This window comes from Neodiprion pinetum, chromosome 4 (assembly GCF_021155775.2).
Source record: "Neodiprion pinetum isolate iyNeoPine1 chromosome 4, iyNeoPine1.2, whole genome shotgun sequence".
NCBI lineage: Eukaryota > Metazoa > Arthropoda > Insecta > Hymenoptera > Diprionidae > Neodiprion > Neodiprion pinetum.
The window spans coordinates 14296407-14323029 of record NC_060235.2 but is presented as its reverse complement, the minus strand read 5'-3'; the positions used below and the strand labels follow the sequence as shown (position 1 = coordinate 14323029).

The 26623-nt window shown below is 39.6% G+C and overlaps 1 protein-coding gene across 2 annotated transcripts in view; it reads right to left on the bottom strand.

Moving 5' to 3' along the window:
• The window catches only part of LOC124217873 (post-GPI attachment to proteins factor 6), a 531987-nt gene that overhangs the window by 281213 nt on the left and 224151 nt on the right, over nucleotides 1-26623 (bottom strand). The window contains exon 4 of one of the 2 annotated variants that reach the window (XM_069135797.1): nucleotides 565-849. The exons of the other annotated variant lie outside the window; for it this stretch is intronic. Coding sequence (XP_068991898.1) covers nucleotides 565-849 — 285 coding nt within the window. The remainder of the gene's footprint in view (nucleotides 1-564; nucleotides 850-26623) is intronic. 2 annotated transcript variants of the gene reach the window in all.

Here is a 26623-nt window from a genome sequence, read left to right as displayed (position 1 = left end):
AATTGCTGATCACGAAAGCCTCCCGGGATTGCTGTATGGTCGTAATTTTCCTTGTCCTGAATATATCCACACCAGGGACCGCGATTGCTGTGATCATTAAATGTATGATACGGTATACACCTAATAGTGTCTGCCATAGCTGCACTATTACCCTTGTTTTGAGCAGTCGCATATGTGAAGCAGCAGTGCAGATACAAAATTCCATCTTTAGTCAATTCCCGATAATTTTTTTCTATTTTATAAAGCTCTTTCTTTACACCCCCCCCCCCCCCCCCCCCCCCACCCCCCTCCGATTTATGGTTCATATCTGAATGTTTCACGATAGTGTGGGAACTAGCTGCACGACAGGCTGCTACTGAGCTATCGTCATCACCGATCAGCACCCCTACTTCAATATTTTGTGATTTCAGGAGCGAACTCGCAGTGACGATATCTTTGGCGACATCTGGCTCCATTGCTTTTGCACTTTCCCAGAAGTTCAATCTACAAGAATGGTTACTCGGCAGATTTCCGATATCACATTTGTTGCACTTTCGATTTCTTGTTGAATAATATAGGACAAACCCAGACATACTGCCGATGATAGCCCCAGACCCATTCAAACTATCGTAGTTGCGCCCAGTCCCTCTCCTACTCCAATCCATATCGTACGACACCATTACTCGAACAACATCGTCAAACGTTATCGAAGAGTCTCCGTCAAGAGAGTGTCCGAACATATTTTGAATTGTGTGAGTCGACATGGTGTCTGTAGTAGCAGAAGGAGTACTAATTGAAGAATGTATGGAAAGGTAGAATTCTGTGGATGCCTTTTTAGGTAGAATAAAACCTGAACTTAGTCTGTCCGGTCTGAAATAAAAACAAAATTGAAACAATAACTAATAAAGTAACAAGTTCATTATTTATTACAATAATTCTGTAATAATACTATAATAATCAAATTTACAATTTTTAAGAATTCAAGATCACCAAAAAATTGATGAAATCAAATTGGTTACGTGAAATGTCATAATTAATGCTATAATATAATACTATTTTTCATTATTATTTGATTCCTTAGAAATATGCTTTTATGTACAATTTTGCTTTTGAACATAGGTTCACAAGGGTTTGAGATTAGCGTGAACACAAATCAATCTCAAACCCTCATGAATCTATGTTCAGAGGCGAAATTGTAAATAATAACATATTTAGCGTGTTCTTTATTTACAGTAATTTTTCAATGTTTTCAACATTCTGCAGTGAGATTTCAATCCAATGCAGCAGCATTTTTACAGCTTTCTTTGGCTACAGTTTCCATAGATAGTTCAACTTCTCACTCGTAGCACTTGTACGTCTTGAAATCGATAGTGGAAATATTCAAACACGCTAATAGTTTATTGAGATGAGTCCATCCTAATCGACCATGAAGATCACTTTGAGAATAAACAATAGGAATTATGAGATCTAAGATTGATAATTATGAGACCGCAGACTAACAACGGACCAAGGCAACGTGATATCGAATTTGGTTGGCTATTGAATAAACTGACTTGAATATATAGGAAAGAGTAGTAACAGAACTCACTCTTCGCTGCTTTAGAATTGACATCGAATCGAGCAATATTTCCTCGTACCAATGAATGTCGTTTGCCTGTAGTAACACTGTTGAAAATCAGACACTTGTGGCATCTCACTGTCAATATTGAGCGCAAGCCCCTGCTTTTTTCAGCTTCAATATTTTCTAGCGAAAGCAGTTCTTTGCATGCTGAGCACGATAACTGCTTTACGAGAACAGAAATTCGACGATACGACGCCCTGATATGTAGTCAATGAATTGCTCTGGTTCATTTTCGACATCGTCCTCTACGTTGATTGACGCTTCGACCTTGTTTGGATCTTTTTTCTTGGCTAAGCCAACTGCAGCTTGTGCGACTCTTTGTTTATATACAGCTTCAGACACCAACTTGCCTTTCCAACGGTATTTATTGCATTTTGGCATAACTTTAATTGTAAGTACGACGCGTCACTAACCTCCAACCGTCAAACAACTACTTCCACAGCATTACGAAAGGCACAGCAGTTCTGCCAACGTAAACAGACGCGCTTGGTACGGTGCAATGTTGCCGCGTCTTCGGGTTGAAGTTATTGGTCTGATTTATACTATTCATGCGACTCAAAATGGATAAAATTAAGAAAATATGATATCAAACCCAATATTTTCATGCACTTAATTGTTAATTAGTATATCAGGGCCATATAATAGTGATAATATTTACTATATAGTTGTAATTTGAAAGTTGGATTGAGGTAGAATTCCCAGCCAAAAGTTTTGTTCCGAGTATCAGGAATATTCGTGAATTACTTGAAAGATTCACTAAAAGTACCGGAAAACGTATTTTCAAACAATATTCAAGACTTTTACACAGTACAAATCTCTTTCTTAATCGTCTAAGTGTACATAAAGTTATGATATTTGTGAAATTCCGAATTTTCTCTGATTTTTTTGGGATTGTATAGCCAATACGTTCTTAACAGTAACGATCATGGACTTCTCAAAACTGAACGAAATCGCGTGCCTGGAGACGTTTCTGCCGTTGAAAAAAGTTTCGGACCTTGAGGCCTACTTCAAATACAGAGTCAGCGGTGTTCGTCGGGTTAAAATGAAATTTGGTGATAAAATCATTCTGGATTTGGAGGAATTGTTTAAGATTTTTCTACCAAATCGACTGACGAAAGATCTCCAAGAAGATGAAGATATATTCCAGAAGATGGTGACAGCAAGTAACGACACATGGTTGAGTCTACGTTATCTAGGTGAACCATATAATCAACTCGAATTTGTTTATGTGTAATCTAAGTATCACATACATATATTTTATACCATTTAATAGTACGACGTTCAATATTAAGTAAAAAATATCATAAATTATATGTATTTGTCACTCAGCGTCAAGCCATCCTGTCCACCTTTAACCCAACAAATTTTTATAATAGTAATTCGAATCGAGTTTTACAATCTAAGGAAGTGCTATTCTGAACACCAATAAGCAAAGACGGAGGTTTTTAAGCTGCATTTGAACCTCGTAACTGTAACGTGAACTCTACGATGAGGTTTTAGCGGACTCAAGGGGGGAGCCTGCTTTAGAGGCTTCAAAAAATCTATTTTTTTTTTTTTGCATAAATGTCTTCCCAAACTATCCAAGAATGTGTGCCTAAAATGTCAGACGCAAATTCGAAATATTTTCGGAGTTACAGAAGCAATAGTGAGCAAGCGTCGAGCAGGTATACGAGCGGTTTTTTGAAGTTTTCAACCAGTTTTTTGAAGAGTCTGAACCAGTTTTTTGAAGTTCTGAACCAGTTTTTTGAAGAGTCTGAAGGGTAACTCTATGGACCAGGAATCGCTGATTAGCATATTAATGCGGTAAGTTCAAGAAAATTACGATTTTTTATGTACGAAAACTTTGACGCACGATTTCTCCGTTTTTCATTTTTACGCTTTTTCCTAATTGGCCGGAAAGATAGGGAAAAAACTAAGCGTCCTATCGAAACGAGACAAATTGCATTGTACTTGGGATGAAATTTTCTTGTAGTTAAACCTAAAAAACCCTTAGGAAGTTAAGATTAACCCACTTTTTAAACAATCTAAAGTGAATTCTTTTCCAAAGAAAAATGAATTTTTTTTTTAATTTGCGAAAAATTGTTGAATTTTTCACTTTTTGTGGAATTTTCTTGGTTGAACTAGAATCTATACTATTGAGAAGTAAAAATTTTTTTGGTTTCTTTGGTTCAGATGGAAATTGCGACCTGCACCTTTCCCGCCGCACGACAAATGCATACTCGAGATGCTTCTGTGAAATGCTTGTACCAGGCATAATATGACATGTATCCTAATGAAAAAATTCGAGAAGACTGTTGAAATACATAACAATAAACCCTAAAAGTTTCATTTTAAACGGATATTTCTTTCCATCCCAAAAAAATCCTCGAAAAAACCAATTTTTTGAAGCCTCTAAAGCAGGCTCCCCCCTTAATCAAAGATAGAGTGCTAGGTCGACCAACATCTGAGTAAGCGTACGTTTAAAGCCGCAGGTTCTACGGAGTTGGGTTACTATCACTCTTGGAATGCAAAATATGATTACGTTGGTGTACAGATTAGTCAAGGATGAGATGCAAGGTTAAGACGCTGTTGAGGTTTCATTTGACAAGTTTTTATTTATTTTATATCATGTGACTATTCCAGTGCGTGCCGCTCCACGCGCACGGACAGCTTCGCGCGCACACACACACACATGAGTACAGCTGCCCTATAAAAAGGAGGCTCATCACTGCAAACGGTCATTCAGTATCAAGTTGTCAAGTTTACGTGAGGAAAAAACTGAAGATGGAATCCACGAAGTGTTTGAGATTGATCGATATTATAGAATCGGCGCAAAAAATCTTGGGGGAATCATCATTAACATCGAAAATTAAAAAATGGATAAAAGTCGGAAGTTAAAATATTCAGCATCTCAACAAAATTTTGTGAAAGGCTTCATCGATTGAAGGAAAGACGAGAATCATCACAAAGATCGGACTCTTAAAAGCGCTCGCGGAAAAATTCAAACGTTTTCAGAAAACGGGTGGAGGTACGCGGAAAAAAAGAAGAAGCGATCGAGTTCACTGAAAAGATTTCGAATCAGCTTTCAAGGGCAGAATTCGAACTGGATCCATCGTCAGATTAAAGCATAAAGATGTGGAGAGATTTCTAGAAGACGCAAAGGTACTAGTTGTGACAAGGCGAAAAGCCGCTTTCAAGAAAGACAGGAGCTTGAAAGTCAACGTTATCCTGGCTCGTAGATTTGAAGTTGTAAAAGATTCTCACACGGTGAAAGTGTTAAAATTTTTTAATACGCAAAATGAAATGATCCTCCAGACAACGGATATCAACGAATGGTTAATCGAAAACGTGACAGAGCGTTTGTTGAAAAAGGTGAAAGATTTCCAGGAAAAGGATTCAGGCTGGTCGTTACTTAAAATTATAAATCTTGCCGTCAACATTAATAAGTATACACCACTATGAGGCAGTCTGTATACCCACACCCCGTTACCTAAGCAGATCAGTGATAAGAAGGCTGTGGTAAACATCAGAAACAACGACTTTTTCTGCTTTGTTTGGTCGGTCACCGCAGCTCTATTCCCAGCCGACAACAACAATCCCAACGCGACCAGCTCGTACCGGCATTTCAGCTCAGTGCTACGGTATGATGGTATAAAGTTTCCTATGTCTCTAGATGAAAACACCATTTCAAAATTTGAGAAACTTAATGGACTTTCCATCAACGTTTATGGTATAGACCAAGGTGATCGGAAAAAAGTGAAATAGTACCGATTCACCTGAGTCAAAATGAGTCTGATGAACCTGTAATTCAACTTTTAGCGAAAGAAACTGAAATCACCGACGATAACAATGATGTTGATATGAAAAATTATGAAAAAAATAGAATCTTTCATTTTACTTGTATTCGAAATCTGTCTCGATTAACAAGTTCTCAAATTTCTAACCGTAATGGTCGTACTTGGTAAATGTGATACATGTTTAACTCACTTTCAATCTGAAAGATGTTTACCAAAGCAGCAGGTTTATTGCATGAGTTTGAACGAGACCAAAGTTGAATTACCCACAGAGCAGGAAAAGATACTGAAATTCAAAAAGTTCAAACACAAACAAACCGTTCCATTCTGCATTTACGCGGATCTTCGATGTTTGCTGCAACCTACCCATATTCGAGTGTCAGAAAATAGAACAATTTACCCGAATCATGTTCCATACAGCATAGTATATTACCTCCATTGCGCCTTTGACGATTCCATTTCAACGTTCAAAATTAACCGTGGAGAGACTCGCATCCAATGGCTTGTGAATGAGTTGGAGAAATTGGTACATTCGTTACAACCATATTTCACAACTGTTGTACCCATAGAACCGCTCAATTACAATCAGCTTAACGAATTTAAGTTATCAACGGTGTGTCACCACTGCGAAAAACCGTTTACGCTCAAAGACGTCAAACATCGTTGTTCAATCCTGCATGCCCGAATGTTCTATTCTATAGTTTTATTGTCGGTCAAATAATTTCCTGACTCTTGAAATTTCCCAAACTATGAGGGGAGGCAATCCCAGGCCAGGTTAAACCCACGGGTTTTCACGTGCTGTAAAGAACGTACATCAATTGTCCAAGAAATAACCATGCCTGGAGAGGTAGCAGAGACAAGGTCAGAATACAGCCAATGAATTTGGGAACACGGACTTTCCCGTTTACCGCGTCCATGTGGTCACCATATGCGTTGCCATGGGCTGCCCGCTAAGGGTCCTACGCCTAGGGTCTCGCGAATGTGACGTAGGCGTCTCTGGGTTTTTTCCAAGGGTTCTTCCAACCTATACCGAACCACGCATGGAGGTACCTGACATTGTCTCCCACCCTTACGGATTCAGTCTTTACCGCCTAAGGCATAATTTTCATCTATAAATAAAAACTAGTTACACGCGAACCATCATTGAGTGCACTACACTTTTCCGGTTCCCTATCGTAATTCCCTCAGACGTACTTCAGTCTGCTGTAGAATATTCAGTTAGAGTCCAGTCAAATAATATTAGGCACTTTAACTGTAACCGATACGTGTAGATTGTATTTCCGAATAAATTATTTGTTTGTTTAAATGTGATTTACTATTCACGATAAGAAAATAATACGCCCCCGGGACACTTATCCTAGGGTACGAACAATCGTGATCACAATCATTTCACTGGAAAGTACCGTGGTGCTGCTCACCGAGGCTGTAATCTGAATTATCAGAACTCGCATACTATCCCGGTGATATTCCATTATCTGTCAGGTTACAATTCGGATTTCCTGATTCAAGCATTGGCGACAAGTTGTAAGGGTACTATTCAACTTCTACCCATTAATAAAAATAAGTACATTTCGTTTACAAAATATTCTTTTTCGTTTCGTAAAAGGAACGGACCTACAGTTCAGATTTATAGATTCGTATCGTTTTATGCCCAGCAGCCTCGAAAAATTGCTAACGTATTTGAATGATAACCAGAAGACAATCACACGTAAATTTTACACTAGCTCCGACAAACTTGAGTTATTAACCAGGAAAGGTGTTTTCCCGTATGAGTAGATGAATGGTTGAGAGAAGCTTGAGGACGTTCAGTTACCGCCCAAGGAAAAATTTTATTCAAAATTGAACAACCAAGATATTTCGGATGAAGATCACGGGCACGCATGCAAAGTTTGGCACGCTTTCAGAATTAAAACGTTAGGGGAGTACTCAGACTTATATTTGCAAACTGACATTTGCTATTGGCAGACGTTTTTGAAAACTTTCGGCAGAGTTGTTGAGCAACGTATAACCTGGACCCGTTACATTAATAAACCACGCCCGGGCTGTCGTTTGACGCAATGCTAAAATGTAACGACATCGATCTTGAGTTTCTCACCGACGTAGATATGACTATGTTCTGTAATGCTAAATTCTGTTACCCTCAGATGAGGACTTACCATTGACATTTTGGCGCGATTTCCCACTTATTCCGAATATTAAACTATAACAAAAATTATGATGGGCGCCAGACGCGTTAGCGTCGATTTTCAAACAATCATACGAATCAACAAAAATAACACGAAACCGTACGAAAAATAAATAGAGAATCCGTTGTATGGCTGGCTAGGCTCAGGTACTCACACGAACTGGTAGAGTGACGGTATTCGAGGCAGCTAACAATAATTACAGAATTAACGAAAATAATGAAATAAAGAATAAACTCAAGTCAAGAAAAATGAATAGGTCAATCGATCATATATTGTCGAGAAGGTTACCGGGTTGAGACAGGCAAATGAAATGGTATCGACAGCGGTAGTTAATAAAGTAAGCAATAATTGTTCACAAACATTTCGGTAGAATAGAATTGAACGGTAGCTTTGAAACGAGAGACGGTAGTTAACAGAGAAAAATGAGCGTAGGTCGGGAGAAGCGATATAATGCAAGAATTTAATTAAAACTAAACGTCACTGGGCGACGTGATCGTACTCAAGTTGCAAATGACGCTACGAAAATGATTATTCTGTTGATTAGAGAACGAAAGTGAGAACTTTATTGCAATCGGTAGAAAACAAGGTAACGGTAGCTCGGGAGATAATAACGGGAGAATACGACGAATTTACCATAGATTCTAACCAGCACGAAACATTGACATTCATTAACAATTTACAAAAATCGGTAGCGTGAACGGTCGACTAGATTTACGGTCAAGTACGATAGATAATTTTCGGTAGAGTTATTCATAAACGATAGAATCAATAATTTACAATAATTACGGATCCGAAGAATCAAACAATGAATTCTTAAACATAACTTTCGAGAAAATACAAAATTACCAGAGAATACAAAATTATGAGAAAGTGAGAATTCGGAGAGTTCACAAAATGAAGAAATACACTAAATACACCGCAGTACAAACGAATCAAGAACATACGAAAATTATTAATTACTGAAATCATGCAGTCATACGGCGGCTTACCGCAACTCTAAGCCGTGGACCATGATTCACACAAATACGCAGAACTTAAATTAACAAGATGCAGAGAAAAGAATAACAAGCAAAAATATTATAAAGGATTGCGAATAGCAATAGAAAAAGGTGCGGTAGTATTTAGAGGCTGATTGTACGCTCGGTTGTACTCCAAGGAACTCGATATACGATACAATAGGCAGAAAATAAATATAATAGGCAATAACAGAAATAAAATATTAGGCACACTACTATTACAATAAAGTATGGAATGAAAGGTAAAGCCAATAGGGCCCAAAATACGATAGAAACTACAGAAGCAGACTAATAGAAATTCATAAATAATCAGAAAATTCATAAATACAAGAAAATTAATTATTCGGCAGTTACGAGGTCACTCAGGCTCGAAAATTATAGTTCAGTCAAATTAGCTTTAATAATAGGTCGATCTTGTTGTTGACTTACCACACTTGGGGGCCAAGTACTTTTAATGTGAAAAAATGCGCTGATTTCGAAAATCCTAGTCCCCGTGCGCACAAAGTGGCGGAACATGGTTTTAAAAATCAAAAACTGAAATATTACCAAAAAAAGTCGCATTTTTTGCATTCATCGTCGAATATCTCGGAAAGTATAGCCCTGAGGGAAAAAATGTACAAAGGTAAATCTGTTGAGAATTACATTTTCCAAAAGATGCACTTGGTCTTGAACGTGAATTTTTAAAATTTAATTTTTTCAAAACAAAATACGAAAAAAAAAAATTTCAAAATTGAGTACTTATTATCCCCCCTAAAAATTCATCCAACCTCCTTGATGATCTGCAATTAGTTACCTCTTTTGGTTGCAAAACAGCGAGTGGAACCCGATAGTTATTGCATAATTGAGCAACAAAAAAAAAGTAATGCCTTCTGTAGCCTTTGCTATAACATCCACACTGATCCTGATTTTTTTACACATATTCAACACCCCCAAAAACAATGTCCAATGGATTTTTAATTTTTTTTTTTTTTTTGTAATTTGACGGCCTACAGAATTAAAGAAAAGAAATCACTTTTTTTTCCCAATAACAAATGGAATAACTTTCAACTTATGCTATAAAGTGTCACTTTATAGAGCACGGTTAGAAAGCTGTTTTCGAGACGCACAATTTCGAGTTATACAAGTACGTGTATAGAAGCATGGATGAATCGTTGCTCCTATGGAAGACTAGCACATTTGAAAATGTAGCGAAGAAAAACTCATTTGAAATATTGAAATGTGCTAGTCTTCCATAGGAGCAACGATTTATCCATGGTTCTATACACGTACTTGTATAACTCTTACAAATATTATCGTTTCTACTAACTGAAACAATTGCAATATACTGTACTGTACTACAATTTCCTGTAATATCTTGTGACCTGTGGTGAATTTGGGATAACGATTATGTTCATTACATTCCTTGACTCATAACATTCAAATTATTAAGAAAAGTCATCCATTTCGGTCGAATAGAAGCCGAGAAATTCGCAATGAAAGAGCGCGCCGAGAAAATTTTTTTTGCAAAGACGGCTGCGCTCTTCCCCCACTACCGCCGCGCACGCTGCACGGGAGCCGCGCACGCTGGAATTTCGCGCGACGGCGTTCACTCTCTCCTGCATTCTAAATGCAAATGCGTACTATAATATTTTCAACAACTTGCACGTGGATAGTAGTTGGTTTACCAGACCGATCGGCGTTCTGCAGATTGTGCTTGCATTTATAGTTGTGTCAAAAACGAGCTCTAAAGTTGAAGGCCATTATCTCGGGATCTACTTATTGAATTTCGACTTTTTTTTTTTTAAATTGTGCGACTTGAAAACAGCTTTCTAACCGTGTACTATGAAGTAACACTTTATAGTATAGATTAGAAGTTATTCCATTTGTTGTTAGGAAAAGAAGTGGTTTTTTCTTTAATTCTGTAGGCCGTCAAATTGCGAAAAAAAAAATTAAAAAATTATTGGACATTGTTTTTGGGGGTGTCTAATATGTGTCAAAAAATCAGGACCAGTGTGGGTGTTATAGCAAAGGCTACAGAAGGCATTACTTTTTTTTTTGTTGCTTGATTATGCAATAACTCTTCAACTCACAGGAATCGAGTTCCACTCACTGTTTTGCAGCCAGAAGGGGTAACTAATTACGGATCATCAAAGAGGTTGGATGAAGTTGAAGGGGGGATAATGAGTACTCAATTTTGCAAATTTGTTTTTTCGTATTTTGCATAAAATAAAATCAAATTTTGAAAATTCACATTCAAGAGCAAATGCATCTTGTGGAAAATCTAAATCTATACAGATTTACCTGGGTCGTTTTTTGCCTCAGAGCCATACTTTTCGAGATATTCGACGATGAATGCAAAAAAATGCGACTAGGGCATAACTTTTATCACGAGCAAGTTCGATCGGTGGAAAATATTGTGCCTCGAGTATCGAAGAGGTTCCCGAAATCGTTAACGTCGAAGAATCATCCATTACTGCGACTGGTAGACTGATTTTGATAAATCACGCACCATGTTTATATAGCTCACCACTCAGAAATTTCAGACACAATTGTCCGCATTCAAATGTATCATAATCCTGGTACCTTTCATGATTGTATTTAACACTAACAACGCCGAGGTATTTTATGAGGTCTGAAGGTGATCGAAGGTTGCCGAAACTGTCAAAGTGATCGATATTATTGTCGTGTTTCTTGTATGCGACCTAGTGTGTTCCCGGACCGTCTTTGTCGCCAAGGTTGATTATAGCTGACTCGTTTTTTCGTGGACCGTTTTCGGGCATTTCGTTGCGCATGAAAACACCGCGGAAATGCGGAACCTTAAAGATTTTTGCATATTTCAATAAGTCCCAATCAGTCGACGCTCAACGTGGCAGCATCGCATTTAGTTTTTTGAAATATGGAGACCAAGACCTGTTTTGTACGGTTTCATATGAAGCCCTTTGCCGAACGCGATAGCTTCCATGGTTTTGTTGTGTCGTTTGCTCTCTCCCAGTTCTCGTCTAGCAGCACTTGCATCGTTCACAGCTTTTGCTATACCTGCCGCACCACCGGCTAACGCGCCTGTAGCACTAAGTCCGGCGAAAATAGGAATCAGAAACGGTAGAAAACCACCGACTTGTAAAGGTACCGGTAGGACGCGAGGTGTTCGCACTTTACGTTTACGACCCGCTTTTTTAACAGCGTTCTCAGCTCCCTTCAGTGCAGATTCGATAGCTACTTTTGCATCGTTGCTTGGAACCATAGAACGTTTTGCAGCATTCACAATTTTTCTCAAGGTCGCATTTTTTGACTTTCGAATTCACATCCCGAGTTTTGATTTTACTTTCATTGTATTAGCTATTGCCCAAGCTGCTGCCTTTTCACCCAAATTTGCGTCCTTTGCGAGAACCCGTTTCCAAGCTTTCTCAGCCAACACCCTATCAGCCTCGTTTCTAACTTCAAGATTTTCACGATTCTGCGAGTAAGCAATGTCGTGCTCCTTGCAAGCTGCGTCGAGAAGATTGATTCCTGGATCACCCCGCGCGAGTCGCTTTGTTAATTTTGTACCAGGCTCACAGTACTAATAACCAGGTAAATGCAATTCGACTGGAAGGCTGTTGATGATTTTATTCACCAGACCCTTGCCACGATGTTGCCGCCTGCTGCTGCTTCGTTTACCTCTGAAAGCAATCATGTTCGTGCGTTGACTGAAGAAAAGTGCTTTGAAACGGGGTATTTATAGCAAATCCGATCAGTCATGTCCGAGATGCGGTTTGAGAAACTACCTACTAAGCTTTCCATGATGAATTTTGACAAACTTTCGGAGCAAAATGTCAAAAGGCACAAACGGCACGGTGAATGACTCCTGAATAGTGCACGTGCAATATTCTATGGACCGTCGAATTGTGGTAAAACTACTGCGTTGCTCACACTTATAACCCATCCCAACGGACTTAGATTTAAAAATATCTACATTTACTCGAAATCTCTCAACCAACCTGAATACCAATTGTTGAAGCAATTGTTGGACCATGTTGAGAATACGGAGTATTTCGCGTTTACCGAGCGTGAGCAAGTGATTACACCGGAAGAAGCACGGCCCGACTCAATAATCGTATTTGACGAGGTGGCGTGCGAGAATTGGGACAATATTAGAGCCTACTTTTGCATGGGTGGTCATCGTGACGTTGACTGTTTCTATCTCTGTCGGACGTACGCGCGTATTCCCAGACATCTCGTGCGCAACAACGTAAACTTACTCGTGTTATTCAAACAAGACGATATGAACCTGAGACACGTATACAACGACCATGTAAACACCGATATGTCTGACACAGAGTTTAAAAGTGTGTGCTCTGCATGCTGGAACGGTGAGAAGTACAGGTTTCTGGTGATCGACAAAGACAGTGAGCTCAAAGAAGAACGATACAGGAGGGGATTCGATTCTTTTGTTAGCCTGGAAATAGAATAAAATCTAACGCTTTTGAGCGAGAGACGCAGTACCGTTGCAGACTCAGTTTCGTGAACATGCAGAGCTTTAAAATTTCCAAGCAGAAAGATGTCCCATATCAGATCGCTCAAGCAAGTGCTGCGATCCGTCGAAAACACAGATTGCTCAAGTCGGGCAAGGAATCTACGACTCAGAAGTCGAGTGACATTTTCAAACCAGCAGTGACTCCGTTGCAAGAACTGGTAAATGTTACAAAAGATACTGAACCTGTAAAACAAGAGGTGGATGAAATTAAAGAAGAAATAAAGCAGATGAAAAATGAAACGAAAAATGAAACTGTCTCGGAAATGGACGATTCCTTTGCTTCGGCAGGAGATGGAACGATCGTAAAAACACCAGTCGAGAGAATCGAGGATGAGTATTTTGCACTGATGAGAGATGCAAAGACAAAAGGCGAATTGGACAACGTGTACGGTGTACGCAACTTCTCAGACGGACTAATGATTGGTGATTCGTTGATATCTTTTGAGAGTGACTACATTCGTATTGGCGATACGCGTTACCCGAAAACGAAGGGTTTGCTGGAACTTTTGTTCAAAAAGAAGCCTGACGGTTCTTCTGTGAGCGCCCGAGATCGGGAAAATTTTGAAAACATAATCCTCGCAACGAACGCGCATAAAAAGTATTACTCATCCGATGGAGCTGTTCGAAACGATAACAGTTACAAATTTAAAAATGTCATTGCCGAATTGATGGATTATTTCCCATCACCTCGCCGAAAGGGTAAAGGTCTACTTCCGCAAGCTATGATCACTCGACAAGGTGTTGAAACGGAATACAATTTCTGGGATGATCCAAACGAGTTAGTGGAGCGTCTTCGTTTACTCCTGGCATCTCGGGCAGCGGAAAAACCGAGTCACAACAACGAAATAATCTCCATTATCGAAGAGCTTCGCGAAGCAGGAATCATTTATTAAGCAGCTCCCATCGTTTTTGCATTGATTACCGAGATGAGCGTCGACGTGTTTGGACGGCATCTGGATAAAAACACGGCTGCGAGCACTCGCGGTCCTCCGGGTGTCGGATTTCAAATAATAGCGGACGGGCATTACGATATACAGAACAAGAGACTGTGCAATGTCGCAGATCCCGCAGAGCCGAACTTTGATGTAACTTCAAAAATCTCAAGACAAAAATTCAACATGCTGCAAAAACAAATCGACAACCTCGATCAAATGATCAAAGCTTCAGAGCTCACCACGGAGAAAGCCTTGGATACCTTTTACACAGACTTTAAATTAGCCAGAGACTTGTCGGTTCGAAACGCTGATGACATTTCTCAATTGGACCCTCGACTAAGAGCGTTGGAATATGAACGAGGAAAAGCAAGCACTGGTGACGGAACTGCATAAGCCTGCACGCCGGAATCACCCGCGTCGACGTGTAGCCGTGCGCGGCATCGACGAGACCTGGCAGGCGGATCTTGTTGATATGACGTCATGCGCTGGATAAAACACAGGTTACAAGTACATGCTCACAGTCATTGATATTTGTTCAAGGTATGCGTGGGCTGTACCGATAAAGAGCAAGTCTGGAGATGATGTTACGAAGGCAATGGAATCTGTGCTTGTTTAAGGACGGGTGCTGAAAAAATTACACGTCGACAGAGGAACGGAATTTCACAACTCGAAATTTGAATCACTTATGACACGCTACGGAATCAAACTTTACTTCACGTACAGTAATTTAAAGGCTTCCATTTGTGAACGTTTTAATCGCACGCTGGAAGGTGAAATGTGGACACAGTGCAGCATGCAAGGAAGCTACAAGTGGCTCGATATCTTATCTGATTTGGTTTCGGCTTACAACAATGCCAAACACCGAACCATAAGAATGTAACCGTCGGATGTCACCGTTGCAAACGAAAGGCTGTTATTACGTCAGGCGTACGGAGGGCTTCGAGCGATACCTACCATATCGGCAAAATTCAAATCTGGCGACAAAGTTCGAATCAGCGAATTCAAAAATGTCTCTGACAAAGGTTACACTCCCAATTGGACGACTGAAATATTCACGATGGGTCGAGTGGAAAATACTCATTCTGTGACGTACAAGCTCAACGACTACCGAGACAAACCCATCGCTGCTGGTTTCTACGAACAAGCGCTTCTCAAGGTTAAACATGCGGATATGTATCTGGTGGAGAAGGTGCTCAAAAAGCGTGGAAAAAAAATATGCGTTAAATGGTCAGGTTTTGACAATACACACAACAGTTGGATAAACGAATCGGATATGTAACATTTGAACAAATTGATTTTTTGTAAAAACGTATGTGCCTATTTATTTTATACCCGACACATAACAAGTATGCATCTTTATTTTTCAGACAATCGACGGACATTTGTATCGTTGTCCAATTTCTTATATTTCGGAGCGTTCTTATTCACTATCCTACATAATAATAATATTTTATACATCATGGTACAGTTATGAATTACAAAGCTAAGGTGTAGGCTTATAGCCTCACGGAAGCGTGTCGGTTGTGTTTTGAAACACGATCCGCTTGTCGTCATTCCAGCTCAGTGCCACTTTCTGCTGTTCTACGGTGTATACCTCGTGCTTTCGACTCAATATCAAATGCCGATTTGTAGACAAATTTTCACGGTCCAAAACAAATTCCAAATAATCGTTGAAAGTTATTTTTCTCAACGCTGATCCTTTGACACCTTTGGCACGTTTATTGTCTTTCTCATCTCCCAAGACTCGGAATGCGTACAATTCAGCTCTTAATCCTACAAATTCCAGCATTATTTTTCCGTTATTCTCATCTTCCATCAAGCCGAGAACTTTTTTGTTCGCTAGAGGGATTCCGTAAACGTTGTCAAGCGGATAATCAGACATATCGAATTTGTGCATATAGTAGCTCTAGCACCGTATCTTCCATACCATTTCGTGATCAGCCCGACATCTCTATACTTCCTAACATTTTCCATTGTTTTGCCAAAAACTGCGTTGTTCATCAGTTTGTAAAAATTTTTCTTGAATTCGTTGTAAGATTTTTTGCGCAAATTGGTATTCAAATCTATGTATTTTTTGAGCCACGGGGTTTGTCTGAATTTAAGAACTCTGTGAATTTTGAGTACTTTGAGGCCTAATTGTAAGCATTGTTTCAAAACGCTATAGTGAACAACGTAGTTTTTCTTGGAAAGTGGCGTGGGTGTCAATTTCGGTTGCTTACTATTCGAGATCGAAGGTATATAGTGCTCCGGACACAGTGGTAAATACTTATGAATTTCATGCAGTTCCTCAGGATATTCCACATCCACCTCCAGTATGTAACCAAACTCCGCATCGTCCGAGATGGTGAGAACGTCGCATCGTCCGAAGTCTGATAACCATTCGAAGGAACTATATGGCGGAGCAAAGCTCATAGCAGCACCGTACAAATTATTAACGTCAAAGTACATGAGATAAGATTCTTCGACCTCAGGATCAAATTCCTCTTCCATGTACCTGTATGTTAGCCTGAGCATATCTGTTTGAGCACTGTGACACACCACCACGGATAGCTTTTTCGATAAACATGACCATATCTATGTCGGTGAGAAGCTCGAGCTCGATGTCGGTATACTTTAACATCGCATCAAACGACAGACCGGGCGCGGTGTAATAATGTAACGGGTCCAGGTTGTACGTTGTCCAACAGCTCTGTCGAATGTTTTGAAAAACGTCGGCTAGTAAAAACACGTCCGTCTGTAAATACAAGTCCGAATACTCTCCCAAAGTTTGAACGTTAAAAGTTTGCCAAACTTTACATGCATGTTCATAGTCGTCGTCTGATATATCCCGATCATTTAATTCTGAGTAAAATTGTTGTTTGGATGGTAGCCGTCTGTGCTCGAGCTTCTCTAAACTGTCTATGTATTCGTACGGGAACACTTCTTTTCTGGTCAATAACTGAAATTTATCTGAGTTACGATAAAATTTTCGTGTGATTGATTTTTCATCATCACCGAGATACGTTGCTAATTTCTCAAGACTACTGGGCATGAAACGGTACGAATCTACGAATCTAAACTTTATATCTGTCCCCTCGACATATTTCGCAAAAGAAATGTACTTTTCTTTGTTTACGGGTAGAAGCTCAATTGTGCCCTCGAACGATGTGGCCAGTACTTTGATGCGAAAATGTAAATCGTAACCCGACAGATTGTGGAATATCACTGGGATAGTGTGCGAATTTTGGTAATTCAGATTGCAAACTCGGTGAGCAGCACCACGGTACTTTCCCGTGAAATGGCAGTGATCACGATGTTTTACGTCTGTGAGTGTAAACGGTTTTTCACAAATGTCATTCACAAACCATTGAACGCAAGTCTCTCCACGATTAATTTTGAATTTTGAAAGCGAATCGTCAAACGCACAATGTAGATAGTAAGCTATACTATACGAAAGATGCTTTTGATAAATTGTTCTTGTACCCATCTTTTTGAGCGTAGGTTCCAGTAAACATTCGAGATCCGCGTAAATGCAGAATGGAACGGTTTCTTTATGCTTGAAATTTTTGAATTTCGGTATCTTTTTCTCCTCTGTAGGTAGAATAACTTTGGTTCTGTTTAAATTCATGCAATCTACATTGTGCTTTGTCAAACATCTTCAGATTGAAAGTGAGTCAAACATCGATCGCACAACCAAGTACGACATTTATGCTCAGAAATTTGAGATCTTGTTAATCAAGATAGATTTCGAACACAAGTGAAATGAAAGATTCTATTTTTTTCATGATTTTTCATATCTACATCATTATCGTCATCGTCAGTGATTTCAGTTTCTATCGCTAAAAGATGAATTACAGGTTTGTCAGACTTGTTTCGGCTCAAATAAATGGGTACGATTTCACTGCGCCTTTGTTTTTCCGTACTATCTATACCATAAACGTTGATTGAAAGTTTGTTAAGTTTCTCAAATTTTGGAATCTGGTCTAAAGACATTGGAAAATGCAAACCTTCGTATTGTAGCACTGAGCTGAAATGTGGATATGAAGTAATTTTACTGGGATTGTTGTTGTCGGCTGGGAACAGAGCTGCGGTGACCGACCAAAGAAAGCAATACGAGTCGCTGTTGCGGATGTTGACGACAGCCTTCTTATCTTGAATATCTTTGGGTAGTGGTGTGTATGTGAAGACACCGCCTTGTAGTGGCACGTACTTGTTAATGTTGACGGTAAGATTTATAATTCCAAGTAACGACCAGCCTGAATCCTTTTCCTGGAAATCTTTTACCTTTTTCAACAAACGCTCCGTCGCGTTTTCGATGAACCATTCGTTGATATCCGTTGTCTGGAGGATGATTTCATTTCTCGTATAAAAAAATTTGATCTCTTTCACCGTGCGATCATCTTTTCTACCTTTAAATTCACAAGCCAGGATAACGTTGGCTTTCAAGCTCCTGTCTTTCTTCGGAGCGTTTTTTAGTCTCGTCACAGCTAGTACCTTTGCGTCTTCTAGAAATCTCTCTGCATCTTTATGCTTTAAATTGACGATGGATCCAGTTCGAATTCTCCCCTCGAAAGCTGATTCCAAATCATCCCAGTGAACTCGATCGCTTCTTCTTACTTTCCGCGTACCTCCACCCGTTTTCTGAAGACGTTTGAATTTTTCCGCGAGCGCTTTCAAGAGTCCGATCGTTGTGATAATTCTCATCTTTTCTCCAATCGATGAAGCCTTTCGCAAAATTTTGTTCAGAAGCCGAATATTTTGACTTCCAAATTTAATCCATTTCTGAATCTCTGCTGTTGATGATGATTTGTCTAAGATTTTGTACGCCGATTCCATAATATCGATCAATCTCAAACACTTTGCGGATGCCATCTTGAGCTTTTTCCTTACGTATACTTGACAAGTTGTGACTTAATGATCGTTCGCAGTGATGAGCGTCCTTTTTATAGGGCAGCTGTACGTATGTTTGTGTATGCGCGCGCACCTTCTAGCATTCCCTGAGCGATACTAACCCAACACCGCAGATTCATGGTTTTGAATGTACCGCGGCTATCGGTCGACCTTGCACTCTGGTCTTGACTGAACCCGTTCAAAATTCATCGTTGAGTTCACGTGACAGTTACAAGCCAAAGAAATGTCACGTGGTTGATACTAAACCGACATCCGAATGAGTGAAAAACAAATTTCAGAACCATCAATTTTGGAATGTCGCGTGGTTGATAACGTGGAAAAGGAATGTGAGGTGGTTCATGTCACACATTAGCGATATCCGAGTGGATAAAAAACAATTTTCGGAACTATTAATTTTGGAATGTCACGTGGTTGATAACGTGGGAAGAGAATGTGGGGGTTGTTGATGTTACACATCAGCAGTCCTACCGTGGGAAAGGAATTCGGAGTGGTTAATGTTACACATCAGCAGTCCTATCGTGGGAAAAGAATGCGGGACGGTAAAAAAGTTCTCGCCCCTGCTGCGCCCTCTACCGTTGGCAGGCGAGCACTACAGACTTTGACCTCCGGTCGGTAAGATTGTCGGTAAAACAGCACGATTTTGACCTTCGACCGATACAACTGTCGGTAAGGTTGCACGGTTTTGACCTCAAGCCGGTACGGCAGACTGTGACGTCATCGTGGAAAAGGGTTTGAGTCTGGGGTGCGCGGAGCAGCTTGGCCGGAAAAGAAGGTGTTTGTACTCAGGACCCCCCTTGCCATACTACTGACAATGTTTACGGAATGCCTTTAGTTAACAAAAAAGTCTTCTGGACTTGATGAAAGACGAGTGGACCGGAAAAATAATGACGGAACTTATTGGCTTGAGGGCGAAATTGTATTCGTTCAGAGTGATGGTAAAGGACGACGACAAAACACGAGCTAAGGGTGTGAAAAGATCTGTTATGTTTCCATGAAGTAGGAAAGATGTAGGTGAGGTTTATGAATAGTAAAAGGTGCATTCACTTCATCTTCACAGGATTTATTAAGATACGTTCACTATGTACGAACGACTTGTTGATCGTGTTGCTGCCATATTCGTTCTGCCCTCACGGCTGCGCAGCTCTAGCCCGCCGCATACGCTTCACTCCCTCACGCATACACACACACTTGCATACAGATATACACACGCGTGGGAGCACCGTGTAATATATATGTATATAACACTTCCCCCTGTGAAACAGAAAAGTTCCGCTTTGGGATATCGAACAGGGCTCTTAACTTTACGCTCGGGCCTCTGGTTAGAATCAGAGTCGCTAGTGCCCACAGACGAGCTTACTACAGTTTTCGGAACGCTCGCGTTGGCGTTTTCAGCCAGCACTCTCTGAATTTCAACAGACGCATCAGCGATATTTTGGGCAGGCGCATTCACTATAATAGATTCAGATTTAGCAATAAAATACTCATTGTTAACTGAAATAGTTTTATTTACGTCTTTAATGGCGGATATTTGATCCGCATGCCTGCTCCAAATACTTCCGTTGTCCAGTAATATCTGGTATAGCAAATTTCCTTTGACTTTGATTATTTTATCTAACTTCCATTCCGTATCACTAGCATAGTCACGGACTAATACTCTTTGGTTCAAGGCAAACTTCTTTGGTACATTAATCTTAGGAACAAAGTTTTTGGGGTCGACTACTTTAAGTAAGTCTGAATTTCCCCTAATCTTACGCCTAAAAAAGGTTTCCGACGGCGATTCGCCAGTCATACAGTGTGGCATATTTCTATATTGCATCAAGATTTTTTTTATCTCACAAGGCAGATTCTTTTTATCATTACATTTTTTTAGCGCAAGCTTAATAATTTGGAGGAACCTTTCAGCCTGACTACTGGGATCTGGGTGGTAAAGAGCCGAGAATGTATGTAAAATGCCAAGTTGCGAAAGAAGAGAGTCGAATTCGCAAGAAATTAACGTTCTGCCGTTATCCGATACTAATAGTTCGGGGAAACCGAATTGCATGAAAATATCGTTGCAGATATCAATAGTAGTATTCGCGAGCATGTTTTGCACTGTTTTTATTTCTGGCTATTTTGAGTAAGCATCGACTAAAATAAAAAGAATTACACCTATAAAAGGGCCAGCAAAATCTACATGGACTCGTTCGAATGGTCTGGTCGCAGATTCCCAAGGGTGTACAATAGTTTTCGGAGGATTCTCGCGATTCAACAAACAAGATTCGCAGGTATTAACGATGTTCATAATATCCTCATCAATAGAATGCCACCAGCAATGGCTACGAGCCAGACTTTTCATTTCAACGACACCGAAATGACCAACATGCAGTTCGTTGAGAATTTTCTGTTGAAGTTTGGAAAGTACAACGATTCGATCAGATTCAAATAAAAAATTGTTTTTCTACAGAAACTTCTCTCGGATCTACCCAAGTGTCTTTTGGAGACAGTTTCTTTCCAGTTGACAAACTTATGATTATGAACTGCATTTTAGTATCCGTATTCACAAGTTCGCGCATATTGTAAACATCGATTGACATGATATTTAGAGTATTTAAATGAAATACATCTACAACATCAAGAGTATTCGAATTTTAACCTCACAGGCCAAAGGCAGTCTCGAAAGGCAATCCGCATTACTATTAAATTCCGATCTACGATACTTAATACACTTCTCGCAAAAATTAAGGAAACATCAAAATTTTCGAAATTTTTTGGTGATTTTCAACAGGCTGTATTTCAGTGAAAAATGGTCGTACAAGAAATAAAAAAACAAAGCTTTTGAAGCTTGAAGACTCTAGTTTTTGAATTTTTTGGTTAAAAATTTTTCAAAGCACTATTAGCCATGCAATCCTTGGATAAAGCACGAAGAAAAAATTTTCAAAATTTCTTACATTTTTTTTTTCGCTCTACGGGCATGGTTAAATTTTTCCGAGCTAAACCAATGCATAGGTCGCATAGCCTGTTTATTTAGCTTCAAGATGCTTTTTTTTAAACCTCGATACGACCATTTGTCTTCGAGATATCGAATTTTGAATGCCAAAGGATCCTTTTTCACTCAACTGCCGATATCTCTAGAACTACTGGTCGCACAGCGAGCCGAAGGGCAGTTTCTTTTTCTGCAGAAAATTTCCTACAAAAATCTGTCAAGGTTGATGTCAAAAAAAATTTTTTTCCACCTGTAGCGTTAACGTGAAAAAAGAGCGAAAAAATGCCATTTTGCCTTTTTTTGGATGATCGACTGTATCTTCGTCAATATTGGGGGGAAAGCATAGGTTGGAAGAAAATTTTACAGCCTAATGTACCCCAAAGGTCCCTCTAAATCGGTAGATCGATCGGTTCAGCGGTTTTCCTGGACCGATTGATTGAAATTTTGAAAAAATTAAGAGAACAAGGTCCCTTAAGAAACAAGAACCTTGTTCCCTTAAGAAACAAGAACCTTGTTCCCTTGATTTTTTCAAAATTTCAATCAATCGGTCCAGGAAAACCGCTGAACCGATCGATCTACCGATTTAGAGGGACCTTTGGGGTACATTAGGCTGTAAAATTTTCTTCCAACCTATGCTTTCCCCCCAATATTGACGAAGATACAGTCGATCATCCAAAAAAAGGCAAAATGGCATTTTTTCGCTCTTTTTTCACGTTAACGCTACAGGTGGAAAAAAATTTTTTTTGACATCAACCTTGACAGATTTTTGTAGGAAATTTTCTGCAGAAAAAGAAACTGCCCTTCGGCTCGCTGTGCGACCAGTAGTTCTAGAGATATCGGCAGTTGAGTGAAAAAGGATCCTTTGGCATTCAAAATTCGATATCTCGAAGACAAATGGTCGTATCGAGGTTTAAAAAAAAGCATCTTGAAGCTAAATAAACAGGCTATGCGACCTATGCATTGGTTTAGCTCGGAAAAATTTAACCATGCCCGTAGAGCGAAAAAAAAAATGTAAGAAATTTTGAAAATTTTTTCTTCGTGCTTTATCCAAGGATTGCATGGCTAATAGTGCTTTGAAAAATTTTTAACCAAAAAATTCAAAAACTAGAGTCTTCAAGCTTCAAAAGCTTTGTTTTTTTATTTCTTGTACGACCATTTTTCACTGAAATACAGCCTGTTGAAAATCACCCAAAAAATTTCAAAAATTTTGTTGTTCCCTTAATTTTTGCGAGAAGTGTATCATCAGTGAAAGCTCGTGGAAAGATAGCACAATGCTGCATGCGCATCGCGCTGTAAGCTGATAGAGCTTTGTTAGAATTAAAAATCTGAACTAACGGCCGATTGTCACAAATTAAGGTAAATTTGTGGCCGTATAAATATTGGTGAAATTTCATAACAGCGAAAATTATAGCAAAAGCCTCTCTATCAATTTGGCTATACTTTTGTTGGATTTTATTTAACTTTAAAGCTGCGAATTGGATAGGCCTTTCAGCACCGTCTTCGAGTGTTAAAAATTACAGCGCCAACCCCAACTGGGCTAGCGTCAGTTGCCAGTAACAAAGGCTTCTTAGGGTCGAAAAATGTCAAACACGTATCTTTAGTAAAGGCAACTTCAGCAGATTCAAACGCAGTTTCACATTCTTTGGTCCAATTGAATTTAACATTATTTTGCAGACGTTTATACAACGGACTTAATAAAGTGCTCGCATTATTAATGAAACGAGAATAATACATAACCATACCAATAAAAGTGCGATGTTCCGAGACGTTCTGAGGTTGAGGCATCTTTACAACGGCTTCAAATTTGGCCCAATCTTTGAAAATACTTAGAGCATTAATGACATGACCACAATAACAAATTTCATGGTCACAAAAAAAAAAATTTCGTTAAATTAATCTTAATGTGATGGTCAATAACAATTTTCAAAACTGTGTGTATTAAAGTAATGAGTTCAGCAAAAGTTTTAGCAGCTCACCTCAAATCGTCTTGGAAGACACAAGCACCTTTTGTGTTGCGAAACAGAAAATGCATACGCTCCTGCCATATTGCAGGCGCAGCCGCAATACCAAACAACATTCTATCTACTTTGTACAAACCGCGAGGCGTATTAATAGTCATCAGGTTCGCAGTATTTTCATCCACTGGCATATGTATGTATGCCCACACATAATCAATACTCGCAAAAAACTTACACCAGGCCAGATCTATGAAGAGTTCATCCGTTGTAGGTATAGGGAATTCATTTACCGCTAACTGCTGGTTCAGAGTGACGCTGTAATCGCCACAAATTCGCACGGAGCCATCATTTTTGAGTATTGGCACGATAGGCGTGGCGTATAGGGATGTTTCCACAGGTTTCATGAGACGAAATGGAATGATTCTGGCCTTTTAGAACACCGGTTGCACATCCGGTTTTAACCTTAGCGAGACAAGTCCCTAATTTACCATAGGTGCGAAGTCTTGCAGCATTACGTTCTTAAATTTTTGGGATAAATTTTTAACAAACGCATCTTTGTCAAAATTCGCACAACATTCGGTTTCAACAGAGAGTATGGAATTAAATAGGTTATGCGCACCTTTACATTTAATGAATTTATGTAACCATTCGCGGCGGCATAACGGTGAACGATCAACATCAGTTTAATACAAATCAAGTGAGAACTTCGTCTTTACGAAAGTAACAATAACATTTATAACGCCGCGAATATTGATATGATTTTTACAGTACGTTACCAATTTGATTGACGACCGCTGGAGGATAGCTTTTAGATAAAGCTTTTTGGCGTCTTGAAACCACATCAGAGAGACTGCAGCACCGCCGTCCAACTTGAATTCAACCTGCTTGTCGTTGACATCAAAGACCTTCAAGAATTTTTCCCGGGCTGCTAGGCTGTTGACTTCGACGATGTCCAACTTGCAGATGTCAGCAATTTCTACTCCATATGTGTAATCTTCGTCCTCAGCATCGATGTCGTGGACATTTTGAGTGGATCTGCAGACTTTGATCACATGGCCTTTCTTTTGGCATAAGTTACATGTAGTGGTTTTTGGTAACTTGCAGGAATTTGCCTTGTGGTTGGAGTCACCACAGCGAAAGCAGTGTGGTTTGGAGCGATCAATTGTAGACGGTTTTGAGGCAGGCGCATTCGGGGATCTCTTTGGTTTATTGGATCTCTTCTTCAAAGAATTTAAATAATTGACTGAAGCTGTACTGTCCTGAAAATCTGAAGTTTCTTTTTCGCATGTTTCCATGCTGCCAGCTGTGTTGACAGCAGACGCGAAAGTGAGTTCTTTGGTTTCGATAAGTCTGTTCTGGATTCGCTTACTTAGACAACGTACACGAACTAATTCCGAAGCACATTTTGAGTGTGTCCTCCGAAACCACAATAAGCACTTCATTTTTGTAGGGCCGTAGCGAATTCTTGATTGGTTTTGCCCGGTAATTGTTAGCCGCAGTTGAATTTGAAATTTTCAGCAATTTCCAGGATTGGCGGGTCGTATAATTCCTTTGCAGTGAGGACATCGAAGTTTTTGGCTGTAATCTCCGCATCGCCAAAAGTGTCACACAGCGCATTGTAGGCTGCATCACCGACGTATTGTAGCAAATATTGTTGCTTTTCCGCATCTTTATCTTTTATCAACTTTAACGCGCCTTCAAACTTGTTCACCCAGCGTGTCCAAGTCATATCCCCCAGAGAGAAACAAGTAATATTAAGTAAACCTGGAGTATTCTTCGGTTTTGTCATGCAAATATTGCGCAACGATTATATATGTATTTATATGTTTATTCAAACAGAGAATTGAATGATAATTGATAACAACAAATGGTAAGAGGAAGCGTTAACGTTATATTATGTTAAATTAGACGTGCGTTACGCCTGGAAGCAGCATTGAGACTGCTCACACGGCCTCTCGCCGGGCTCGGCGACAGTGCACATGAAGTGCATAATCGCGTAATTTGAGCACTGCTGCCGATAAGAAAGCCAAGCGCATAAGGCGGGCTACGCTGCATGATAAATTTTGTATTCATCTATATAATCCCCGGCATGTTCCTACGAGAGGATATAAACTGTTACATTTCTTTAGAAATGTTCCAGCTCCATCACAGTGTCATGATCGTTGTTGTTTCCGTGTCGGTTGGCGCTGTGAGATCAGAAGCTTGATTCAACTCGCCAGTGTTTGGAATTTCTTCACTGGTAACAACGTGATCTTCGTCGTGTTTCTCGAGGAGGCCTTTAAAAAACTCAATTTTGAAGCAGCCACAAGAAAAAAAAAAACGGAAAACTAGTAACTCGATACACGCACTATGTATGAAAGGTAAAGCGAAATGTTCAAACCGGAAGTACACACACGGTGAAAACGCAAGTATATATGAGAATCTTTCGTAACTGAAATGTTTCTGTGCATGTCAGTACCACGGCAATATGTAGGAAGTCTTTGTTGCGTTCAGCACGAGAACCGCACCGGGTATATAACGTATGTAATGCGCGAAAATGGCATTGAAGAAATAATCTCGTTTATTCAATGTTACATATCAGATTTATTTATGCAACTGTTGTGTGTATTGTCAAAACTAACCACTTAACGTATCATTTTTTTCCACGCTTCATGAGCACATTCCCCACGAGATAAATGTCCGGATGTTCAACCTTGAGAAGCTCCTGTTCGTGGAAACCACCAGCGATGGGTTGATCTTGATAGTCTTTGAGCTTGTACGTCAGAGGATGAATATTTTCCACTTGGCTTATTGTGAATATCTCCGTCGTCC